A 12,939-nucleotide genomic window follows, 5' to 3' on the forward strand; every position below is an offset into this window, starting at 1 on the left:
TGTACACTATAGAGGAACCAAATAAGGTATGTTAGCAAAAGGTAAAATTGAAAACTTCTAATAAAGAATGATAACCAAAACAACCCTTACAAAGATACGAGCATAAGTGCCCAGCATCTAATGTACTTCACATTCAGGAAGTTTTCTAACTTCCCAAATAAGTATTAACTCAAATGTAGCATAAAGCTCAGTTACCATGGGTAGGGCAAATACATTCCAAAAGAATGAAAATATCTGGGCAGATGTCATAAGAGGGAATTCATGAAGTTTTCCAAATCCTTTAATACATACATAGTTTTTGATGGGCAGCTGAGGTTATGCCACTTATTAAGAAATTGTATTTTTTGCTGCCTCTTTCTCCTACTAAGGGAGAAATAGCATCAAGAATTCCTTATTATTTGACGTACATAGTCATTTAAATAGTTATTTTCTGGTACCATCAATTTCGATATATAGATCAACTGCGTATTTTGTTATCGCTCTGGCAATATCAAATGGATTATGGGCGCCACTCAAGCATTCAATGCTTCAGACAGTGTATGCATCTTTAATAAACGAATACACAGTTCAGATTGTTTTCTTTTTTACCACTAGCAATCAAGACCCAGTACAATTTTCTGTCATGGGACAAACAAATCTCGCGTGTCACAAAGCCACAGGAGTTGCCTTTTAGGAAGAACAAAAGTGGACTAATAGAAGGGGATGATCCCATATCCATTTTAAGATAACCTCATCTTACTCAACCCAAGTGTTTGCAGCAGCTTGGCAGATGTGCAAGATGAACAAAGTTAAACTAAATAAGAGCAAACCAGACTCCAAGTTGAAAAAGGAGGAGCAATAAAAAAAGCATTTTCAAATCCACTATGTCTGCATTTATTGTGCTAGTGCATGTAATACGGGCTTAAACTAGTGTGAATGTATGTATCCATTAGTGACAAGGAGACAACAGAGCGAGATAGAATGTGAAAAACAGTTCCCCGGGCATTTCAATGCATGCACTCTACTGAAGGTGGAAGGATACACAGAAATAACCCAACAGTATTAGGCGAGAGAGAGAAATAGCCCTCTCGGTGAGCCAATTTGTGACTGTCAAATTCTCAAGCAAAGGTTTAAAAATGACAGGTTAAAAAACCCGGGGGAAAAAAACCAACATGGGTCGATACAAAGATCAGTGTTTGAATATTTTTGAAACAGTAGTTGTGTTTAGACAGCAACCCAGACCTAAAAGGGACATCTGAAAGGCAGTAAAAAGGGTTGTGAAAAAGATAGAAATAGCTAGTATTCTTAGGGTGAGTTGAGGAAAGGGGAGGAAAAATCCACCTAACGTAACCAGATAAAAATGACAAATAAAGAATGTGAATGTATTAGCTTGAAATGTAAACAAATTGAGTTTTGGCTGGAAGTCAAATAATATTTGAGAAGCTGAGAGACTTTAAAGTAGGTTTAAGGGTCTAAGACACCTGCTAAAATGTCCTAAACGTTAGGAGTAACTGCTCTTACTCATGTCCTTTCCATCCTCTTTAAATAATACATAATTGTGGGATTGTTTGTATCAGGACTGTACGTCATGGTGGCTGGGAGAAAGGATAGCACTAGATGAACTATACAAGGTTCCACTAGACTCATTTGAAAGAGACGCGTTTGAGGCCAAATACCTAGACCCCTCAGATAAATCATGTGAGATGCCCATCAGAGAGGAATAGGTCAAATTATATGATTCGACATTCATCTTCCGGGAATCGCTGCAATAGATGCATGGTAAGTCTGACTAAAATGAAAAACCACGAAGCGATAGACCTCAACAGGGATAAGACTTGGCATGCTGTCAGATGAGGTATTCCTTGGAGAGACTAAAACCTTAATTGGACAGAGCAGTTTATTCTCAAAAGGAAATATCTGCAACACTCAGGTGTCCGGATTCACCTCCTGATAACGGATGTATTGTACTAGGGTTGGTGTGCACTTAATTTGCAAACTATGCTCCTTAATTAGACTTCAGTGTCTGATGGGTATGAGACTGTAACTAAGTAGCATGCATCAAGGAGTACGCAAGATAAACTCATATCTAAAAAGTGTGGACAGGAGTGCATTCCACCCCCCACCCCCCCCGTATTGTTTACATAAAGTGATTGCCCAACTGTGGGAGTGCACCCGCCGAACTAAAATAATGTAAAGTATAATTTGAATTTGGTTCCCCTAAAAGACATTTGGAACATCAGGTTCGTTTATAAACAGTGAAATATCGGACGAAAGGAACTTTGAAGTATGGAACTGTGGACAGATCGAAAATCATCAGCATCATATGATTACATTGTTTTTGATATATTTAGTTGATTAAGACGATACTGCATCATGGTATTGGTAGTTTATATTTCAACAAACATTTGTTGTTGTAGTTTGCCTGAATGAGGAAAATGGAAACCAATTGGTTGGTTGTGAGCAGTTTAAAAAACGCAAGGGATTGTGGGAAAGGAGATGTTTGTGAATGAGGAGGAGAACGGGCGTTTTTAAACCATACTCTGCAGGTACGTGCATATGCATGAAGTTGTAATAAGGCTTGAAAGTAATGAAATATAACTCGTTTGTTAACCAGTGAAGCACTAGGTGGGTTTAGAAACACAGCGAGTGATTTAAGAGAAACACGGAGCTATATTGCTAAATTCAAACCATGTAGGTTGTTGCACGAGGGGATGGAGGGCAAACTACCACTTTAAGGAAAAGTATGTTTGGATAACGGGGAAAGGGAGAGTAGGGAACCGTTTGAGCAACAGATAAAAATGATGAACTTAGAAATGTAAATGTTAACGCAGGTTTTTAACTTGGAGATGTAAAACAAAGCATACAGATTAGATGGTATTATATTATATATTTCTTGTTTACCCACAGTGACCCCCGAAGAAGGGCAATGTTAGCCCGAAATGCATTGGGTATCTAATTAAACACTGCTTTTTACGAAATCGTGCATCAGTCGTGTTCTTTCAAGAGGCCCCGAGTGGCACAGGCAGAACACTAGAAACCTGGGAAACGGCACATCAAGTCTTAAGGGAACTAGAATGAAAAGTATCAACAAAACAGAGAACATGAATTAAAAAAGTATTAATGAATTTAAAAAGTGAGAAAGCAGCGCCGAAGATGGCACATGTCGCAGTGCATTTGGTTTGGGCCGGAGAAACGGCCCAGTTTTCATGTGGTTAACGACTTCAGTGTCTGATGGGCATGACACTGTAACTAAGTAGCACGCATCAAGGAGTACGCAAGATAAACTCATATCTAAAAAGTGTGAACAGGAGTGCATTCCACACAATATGACTTTATTAACCATTGATCCTGATAAAATAATTATGTTAATTTTCCTCAGGTGTGCGAGTACCAGTCAGTCATTTGCGGAATGTTCAGGGAGCGGACTTTAGTCCAAACAATAGCGCTGGGCACAGATCAAGACAATTGACAACGGGAAGCTGAGAAACATCCAATGCAATTGGAATGTAGAAATATGCTTTCTGAAAGTCTAGGCTGTGCATCCAGTACCCTTCCTGCAGTTCACGAAAAATCCTGCCAGAAGGCAAACATCCTGGACCTTTCCTTTACAATCCATTTGTGCACAATCTTGAGATCAAGAGTAGGTCTGAAACTGGTTTAGCATTATTTTTCCTGGGCCTGGGAGTAACAAATAAATCCCCAATCACTTTTAAGGGAATGGACCGGGATCAGCTCCAACACATTTCTGCAGGCAAGCACTGACTGCATCTTTAAAAGGTATACAGAGGAGTGTTGACAGACAATGTCGGTGGCATGCTCAGTGGAGGAGACTTGAACGAGAGCATACAGTCACAGTCTCTCTCTTGTAACCAGTTGCCACTTTGAAAGATGTACATGAACTTGAATTTGAAGGAGGCCCTTCCTAAGGGGCTCTGACCACCTAGGATCTCTTATTCCACATTTATCTCCTGAATTCCATACAAGCGAAACGTCCGATAGTCCTACAAAGTTCTGTGGGACATCTTTTGGTAAAACTCCGACATCAAGACAACGGAGTTTCAAGCTGGCAGACCATACAAAGGTAACCAGGATCCTCCTCTGATTACTTACCCCAACATCCAGGGCCAGTTACAAAACTTGAAGGCCATGTTGTGAAAAGACAAAAAAGGCGAAATAAAAGTCAATATCCCTGCAGCCAATGAAGAAGGTAAAGTGCAAGTCAAAGCCATAAGATTTTCTAGAAAAAAACAAAAAACAAAACCACAAGCCTAAAAGAGGCCAACATAATGCTCTGGGATACTCATTCCAAAAGAGGGGAAAACAAATCAATTGAAATAACTGCTGCTACTTGTCATGACGGGATTCTGGTGGAGCAGCACTCCCTAAAAGAGCAACAACGTTTTTATCCCTTTGAGGCTGCAGCCTCTCTTGACACATTAACCTCGTTTTTCTTCCTTTTTCGTGAAGGATCGTTGTTGATCATTTAGTATTTACTAATGCCATTCTCCACTTAACTGGCTACTTTTAAGTAAACTAGCATTGGCCATGTGTCTGGCATTAGCTGCTGACCTTTTTTTGACTGTCATAGTTGGACATTTCCATAGTAGTCTCTGGCACTGATGGAGATTTTTTGTGTGTGGTTGTGCTGCTTGTGAAAAGAAGAATGCTAGCCAATGTCTGAAGAAAGGCGGCTTGCCCACTGCCCTAGCAGTAGCAGGCATAAGCAAGACAGGAATGATACCGTAATGCAGGAATGGCTAAAAGCCCATATTATATGTATATAGTGTTAGAAATATCTTTGCCAATGCCAGACCTAAAGAAGAAAACTTCTGCTACTATAACATGCATGTAGTCTGTAAATGTGTGTTCCATATAATTGAAATTTTCAAATCTGCTGTACATACTACATAGGCATATATGGAAAGGTGCTCTGGGATCCTAAACACAAGCCGAACGATTATGTACCTAATAACTATTAAATGAAGTTAAATGACGAAGAAAGATTTTTCACATTCTGACTTAAACACAGTGACTGAACAATCTAAATTCTCCCAAAGGAACTCGGATTTAAAAGACTGCCTCAAACGCCACTTAAGTGCCACAGGCCTGTCCGGGGATCTCAATGTTTATGGGCAAGACATGTGTCCTGTTTTTAATGTAGGTGACACTTTACCCAAGTGTTAAGGGTTATTTATTACAATTAGACAAGTATAAAAAAAAAAAAAAAGATTGACAATTTTGCCTATACCTATTCTCTCAAATACTTCCAACTGAGATTGCTTCATTACCGGAACGCACACTCTTTACTAGACGTTCCACGCTGTAAAACCTCCAACATCGACTGCAAAAGCATCGACAAAAAAACACACTTGAGATATTTGGGTACAAATGACTAGAGTAAGCCCTCATGTGGGCTCTGAATCGTTTGGGACAATATCTATAACGTACTACGCACCATTTCAACCAATGCTTGCTGGGTGCATGCAATTTACAAACTGCCCAGCAGATGGAAGTAGCTGAAGCATTAAATTCAAAACACATGCAGAAAATACAATTCAAGTCAATTCAGGCTTACCTTTATTTTCTTGTCCTTTTGGTCTCTGTTGTTGTCAGAACACACATGCAAATAGAAGAAAAAAAACAAAGTGCATTACAGCAACCTTATTAACAAAAACTCCCCTGTAATGAAAATGTCGGTTCCTTTAAGCTTACTATGTCATCCCCCTTTAAAACTAAACTAAATTTACATCTCAACAACCAACGTTTTTGGAGGGGGTAGTGGAAGTAAAAGTCTTACATATCTACCACATACTGGATTAAGGAGTGATCTGAAAAAGGCATGTAGACCAGCATAGCCACAACGGATAGGTGTCTATTCAATATGGTAAGCATGGTGATGCGCGAGTTTGTTTTGAAGGCTGTCGTTGCATACTTCTACTGGCACGTTTGATGAGCCCGGTCAGCTTCAACATACAAGTATCTCTTTAACAGAATTCATACAATTTGGATTGTGGCACTATGCCTGGGTGAGAAGGAAAAAATATTACACACTCCACAATTTGCTGTTCCAATGCATTTGAATAACACAATATCTGCCAATGGAGTAACTAGCATCACAGCGCTTTTCAATATTCTTGCCATGTGTGGATTATAGGCCCCACACTCCACCTCTAAAAGAAACTATGATTTGGGCAAACGAGTCTACGCCAAAATTGTAACCGGCATGCGCATAAAGTGTGAATCCGAAATTTCCTCTTTCACTTTGAGCCCTGAAAATCCAGGCTTAATGTGAAATGGAAATCTTGATCCAAAAGAGGCACAGATCAGATGAGCAAACTCCGGTAGCAAGTACGAGGACAATTACACACCCAGTTGACACCACACCACCTGAAATTGCCGGAGTTGAAAGGCCCCACGTACACTCAATAACGTGACTTAGTAAGACAAAGTAAATATGCATCATTTCGGCTTTATGGAATGCCTAAGTCTGTTATGAGAAACAAGCAGTCTGCAACTTAAGAAAATAACAGCAGTGTTTTTTGGACATAAAGATTTAGTACAAAGGAAACTCAAAATATATATATAAAAAACAAAAAAACAAACACACATTAAAAAGTGAGTCGATCAAATCAAACCACAAAAAATACCTTCAGAAGAAAAGACAGGTGGCCAGGAAAAGCGAAACCTAAGCAAAGAGCAAAGCAATGCACAGTGGATGGCACAGAGAAAAGAATATTCTGAATTGTAAACTTTTAGCGGAGATGCAAGGAGCTACCACAAAGGTACTTGTGCTAAAGGTTTAATTGCAGCAAAGGGAGAGTTGTGTAGATGGCCAAGTGTCCATTATCATTAGACTGAAGACTGCTTGGCATGCAGTTCAACATTTTGCGGATTTCTCCAATTGGCTTCCCGCCAATACATTACACATTCAGCATCACAGCACTAGCCATGTTAAGAGACTAATAAAGGCATCTCTCGAACGTCAGAGCTTCTCATTCAGTGAAGACGGTGTGCTGTGGTACGGGAAGAGCGCTACTCCAAGTAGCCCCAACTTCGAGCACCTCCAGTGACCAGAATCTTCAGCCACACCACATCGTTGTTCATCTTTTGGTGAACTGCATGAGGTACTCTTGCGACTCCAGTATCCCCAGCCTAGTGGTCCATTTGAGTCTCCTTTGGTTTTTTTTGGGCTCCCCATATTGCTCGGGCCTGCCCTGACTCCCCTGCTTGAGGTCTGTCCCCTGGACCTTGCTGGAACCGATGTTGAACCTTCTTCGGCGTTGGTTGCATTTTCCAAGGCTTGTTCGTACTCCCGTCGGACACTACCCATCAGCACTCCACATCAGACGTGGGACAGCTCGTGCACGGATCCTGCCCTTCCTCAGCATCGCCTGGCCCTCACAGGTGCAGTCATGGTCCTCGTCAACTCTCCTGCAACTCCCAACGTTGGTGGGTATTCGTCTTTCAGATCTCTTGGTCACGCCTGAGTGAGACTGTCTCCCTCAGCTTGCAGGTACCTCTCCACTAGAATCCACCTTCGGATTCCATTGGACCCTTTCTCTTTCGTCAGCAGCAACACTTTCCTGAAGTCCTCCATTGGGTTCGACAGCGGTTTCCGACACCACTTCACCCCTAAGCACCGGCTTCCCTGGTGCAGGTAACATTGGTACTAGGGTATCCACGGGTGAGGTGGCTTTCCTACCTTCTTTCTTCCACTGGGTTTCTTCAGGGTCTACTGGGAAGGGTCCTTAATCTGTAAAATTCTAACTGCGACTTACACGTAGAGTTGTACTGAGCACGCAGTCTTGTTCCCATACTGCCCACGCTCTCCGTGGGGTTGCTAGTCACTCACCTTGAGGGGTTCCTTGGGTCTCCGGCACTTCTACGCCCTCTCAACATGGTCTTGACCGGAGTCGTGGTTTTTATACAACTTTTAGAATATGGTTTGGGCCACCCCCCCCTCGGGGTCCACTGTGTAATCTGTACTATTTATTGTATTTCTTTGCAAAGTAGTGTGTGCATTGTGTATCTCCAGGTACGAGATAGCTAAACGTGTTAGAGAGTATTATATAACATATACATATTTTTTATAAATACCGCATGTGGGTCTTTTTCACTTAATCTATACTAGAAGATTGCATTCTGGTAAAACAAGCTGCTTTACACTCCTTCTGGACTAAGCCTGAAGGCTGCTCTCCACATCTACCACTTTGAGAGCTTTCTAAGGTTGTCTAAGACCTCTTAAATCACTATAAGGGTTGTCTGGACTGGCGCAAGGTGCCCACTTACATTAATGGATATCATAATAAAGGTCAGCTTCTCAGACACTTAAAAAGGGCACACTTTCTTATAGGAAACCAATGGAGAGATTTTTAAGTGGGTTCAGGAGAGCGAGACAGATTACAAACACACTGTGCTGCTGTGTTCCTTTATCACCTGAAGCTTAGAAAAGAGACCCTCATTCATGGCAACCATTAGAGAGTTTCCATAATCGAGGTGGCTCACAATAAGTGTCTGGATAAGTGATTTCCTAATCTACAAAGGTAGCCACTGAAAGGCTTTTCTGAGCATGTGCATTAGGTCAAAACAGGATATAGAGTTCACATGTTCTTTCATGGACAGATTTGCATCAATTAGAACACCTACATTTATCACTACTATTTTTAGGGAATGGGAGATGCAACATTCCTTAGGCCACCAGTTGTTAGACCAGAAGGAATGAGCTTTCCCGAAAAGCAGCATTTCTGTCTTGCCATCATTTAAAGTTGATTAGTTCACATCTAAGAGGGCAATCTTAGTCGTACATTCCCGGAAACTTAATTTTCTAGGTTCAGGACTGGGCTCCATGGAAATGACAAGGTTGGTGTCATCCGCATACGAGATGACCGACCCCCAAAGCCACATAATCTTATCACTGTGGCTACGGGGCCCACATAAATGTTGAAAAGAGTATGGCTATAGGGTGAACCCTGTGGCACACCCTTGCCCGATACCATAGTTCTCGAATTGAACGAGTCCAACTGGATTGAATGGGATCGATCACCCATGAACATTTTCAACTAGCCTAATGTTTTGCCCCAGATTCCAATCTACCTCACTCTTTAAACTAAGGTTGCTTGGGAGATGGTATTGAATGCTGCAGACAGGTCAAGTACACAGCATAGCAGAGACCACCCCCCAGCCAAAGCAAGTTTGATAGAATCCAAGGCCTCCGTTTGTGCTTTTTTTTTACTGTAAGATGCCTGGAATCCTGACTGAGGAAGGGTACAACAGAATGAGTTTCTAAAAAAGTAATACGTTGCTGGTAAAGTCTCCTTAACGTTTCCAAGAAAGGGGAGCAATGATATAGGTCTGTAGTTAGCCAGCTCTTGAGGATCAGCCGTAATTTTTATTATTATTTTTTATTGGACTGCCACAGGCGCTTTTCCACTTTGGTGGAAAGGATTCCAGGCTCAGTGAAAGGCTGAACAGGTCGTGAAGATCAGAGAACAGACCATCCATTACATAAGGCAGACCAGATCACCTGGGAACTCAGACTTGATTCTATTCATCAAGATCAGTATTTGTTATGGGGTAACCGGATTAAATGTATCCAAGAGAATAGGATCAGCTGTATCTGAAAGATTAGTCAGGATTGATCTTGCCAGGTTCCTACCATTGAGAAAGAACTTGTGTATCTTGGAAATATATTTCTCAGAGAAGTTAATGAGATTATCTAGAGAGCCTGGATGGAATAGGTGAAGCACAGCTTATAAGATTAGTGAATTCTTTCACTATTCTGTAGAGTTCTCTTGTTGGTTTTCCTGCATTACTGATCCTATTATATGAGCTTTTCTTGCTTCTTTAATATTTGAATATTATTTTCCCAGCAAAGTTCTGTAGTTGGCTTTGCCTCTAGGAGTTTTGGTCACCCTCCACCTTTGTTCTAATTTCCTGAAGGCCGTTTTCTCCCTTTTTAGGGATTCAGAGTATCTAGGACAATACGGTGTTCTTATCCATACTGAGTTAGAGCGGAGCAATGGTGTTTAAAGTCTGGATGAGAGCTCCCTCAAAATAGTTTAAGGCTAGATTGATATCATTATAGTCCCTCAAAGTATGGGGGGAGAGAAGGTAGCAGTGAAGAGGGAGGGAACTACCTTCCTCCAGGAACTTCACAGTGTCCAAAAAGAAACTGATAGTATAATGGTCTGTCCCGATCTGCAGGATTGGGGCGTCTGACTGTAGGAAGGGTGAATTAGTGAATATGGAGTCTAGCACATATCCTGCAATATGCGTAGAGCCTACCACATTTTGGGAAATAACAGATTCCAGATGCGAAAATAATACTATTGTGTCTAGATCCGAGCTGAGCTCAGTGTAGTGGTTGAAGTCACCGACCAGCATAACATTCACTAATGCTAGGATATGGGGTGCTAGCCATTCAGTCAGCCTAGTGCTGAAACACTTTCTTTGGGTCTAGCGAGAGGTAAAGCAATTCCTCTCCCCAGGCAGACTTTGACAGGTTCTCAAATTTAAATATGAGCACCGCAGTCTGCACTACATGATTCCAGTAGCTCCACTTTTACAGTACTGCAAAACACAATTGCCCCCCCCTCCTTACTCTGGATTGTCCATCAAGTCTGAGTAGACTATATCCCTAGGGGAATGCTATTGAGATGCATGAAAGTGCTGCAGGATGGAGCCAGATTTCTGTAATAAAACAAAAGTCAGGTCTTTGTGTCCAGACGGTCCTATAGTTCCAGGACATGTTTGGGGATGGAGCGAGCATTCAGATAAAGGAAATGCAGGCTTGGGCGAGGGGTCCAAGTATTTTTGACCTAGCCTTGCTGTCTTGTACATATTATTTCTGCTCAATTTTGTTGTTAGATGGAAGTACATGCCTGTCCGGAGACGTGGATAAGGAGCATCAAAAGTTGCAATGTTTACAAACAAGGGGGTTGTATTGGTCTAAGTGTAAACCCTCGGGGCATAATGGACTAGAGGTAGGACTCCTCTTCTCTTTTATATATGCAGTGGTGTATGATATAAGCGTCATAATCTTACCAGTTAAGGGGAATAGGCAGGGTTTCTGGCAGCACCCAGAAGCATATGGGCTTGCCTTTTGTGTGCCTTTGGCACAAGGACGCTGCTTAAATATTCTTCCCTCAGCCCATGAGGCAGGCAGTAATGAGGAGGACTAGTCCATCAATCCCTAAAGATAGAGGCTGCTAATGTCCTTTAAGCTCAGTATTTTGTTCGGTATGGATATTCCTTTCGCACAATCGGCACACGCCACCTGGGAACCCCACCTCGTGCCTTCTAACTACTGAAGTGAATCAGTAAAGCACAAGTGCCAGAATTAACAGGTCAGCGATTTCCACTCTAATTACTGTGATACATTTTAAAAAGCAATGGATTGTGGGTGGAATAGTGTTGTAGGGTGTGGGTAATTTAGGTTAGATTGTAGTAGAGTATGTGATGTAGGCTGTAGATGGCACCAGCATAAGTGATGACAGTGTAGGTTATAGTACTACAGGATGTCGGCGGTAGCGGGGGTACTTATGTAGGTAGGGGCTTTGTATGATTTAGATAAGCCATGAAGGGTTTGTAGACAGAGTGTAGGGGTTGGCCTGCTGAGTGAATAAGGGAGAAGAACGGGGTTACAGTGTGCCACAACCTTTTTTAGTCTTGCTGCAGGCAGTGGAAGTGAAGCGGAGGTAACATGTATTTGATGAGCAAGGATGCAGTCAGGGTTGTGCAGAAGGCTCATGCTGACTGGAGAAGTTATCTAGAGCAGGCTGAAGGAGAAGGAGGGGGTGTGGGTGTAGCGATGTAGGGTGTAGAAAGTAAAATGGATTTTGGAACAGTTGTGTGATGTATGCCATTGACGGTGAAAGCTGTGGCAGGGTGTGGAATATGTAGTGAAGTAAATGTTGTAGGCTGTAGTTCGTGGTGTAGAGGAGTGAGATATATTGCCTAATCCTTGCTCCACTGGAGAGATGTGGTGGGGTAAGGAAAGGGAAAAGGCATCACAAGCTGGGGCAGGGCGATAGTAAGTGAGCAAAAATCCTTAGACGTCCAGCATACTCTAGATTGTTGCTGCTAGCACTGAAGAGTGAAGTAAATTAACACATAAGTGGGTGCATTAGACAGTGTGGGTGACTGGCTGGTATATTGGTGGTGTAGAAGGTGTCCAGAGAGTGGTATAAAGTTGAATGTGGAGTTGAAGAAACAGCATGTGATTTATATTAAGGAACAGCATATGGTGCACGTTTTTCACAATGTAGACATCTTGGAGTTTGCACGTTGATGTATGTGGTGGTGGAGTGGCATGTTCTAGCATGTAAGTAGTCCCACATACAATACACTTTTGTACAGTGCAGCTGGACTTGTATGGGTTGGTAGTGGTTTAAGGGCTGCTGCTGTAGAATATCTTGGGCATGCAGATGCAAGGTGCGGAGAGTAGAGGGATACAAGTAGGTTGTGGAGTAAAAGACATACTGGTGGAGTGGGCCAGACATAATTGAGGGAGGAAAAGTATCCTGCAGGGCAAAAGACCAAACAACAAGGAAGAGGCTTGTCATTTTAAACCTCCCTCCCCACTTACCTTGCTAAATCATTGATTAGCATTTGCATAGAAAATCAATCAATCAATCAATCATGCCATTTGTATAGCGCACTACTCACCCGGGAGGGTCTCAAGGCGCTTGGGGGGGAGGGGTATGCTACTGCTCGAACAGCCAGGTCTTGAGTTGTTTCCTGAAGGCGAGATGGTCCTGGGTCAGCCGAAGGTGGATGGGGAGGGAGTTCCAAGTCTTGGCAGCCAGGTAAGAGAAGGATCTTCCTCCGGCGGTGGCTCTTCGGATGCGTGGTACGGCTGCGAGGGCGAGGCTGGTGGACCATAGCTGGCGGGTGGGCATGTAGAAGGTCAGGCGGTCGTTGAGGTACTTGGGGCCCAGGTCGTGGAGAGACTTGTGTGCG

The 12,939-nt window shown here is 42.4% G+C and overlaps 1 protein-coding gene across 2 annotated transcripts in view; it reads right to left on the minus strand.

Moving 5' to 3' along the window:
- The window catches only part of YTHDF1 (YTH N6-methyladenosine RNA binding protein F1), a 110,764-nt gene that overhangs the window by 59,688 nt on the left and 38,137 nt on the right, over nucleotides 1–12,939 (minus strand). For both annotated transcript variants that reach the window (XM_078651633.1, XM_078651632.1), the window contains exon 2: nucleotides 5,555–5,579. In XM_078651633.1, the coding sequence (XP_078507759.1) occupies nucleotides 5,555–5,579 (25 nt within the window). The remainder of the gene's footprint in view (nucleotides 1–5,554; nucleotides 5,580–12,939) is intronic.

Source organism: Lissotriton helveticus, chromosome 7 (assembly GCF_964261635.1).
Source record: "Lissotriton helveticus chromosome 7, aLisHel1.1, whole genome shotgun sequence".
Lineage (NCBI taxonomy): Eukaryota > Metazoa > Chordata > Amphibia > Caudata > Salamandridae > Lissotriton > Lissotriton helveticus.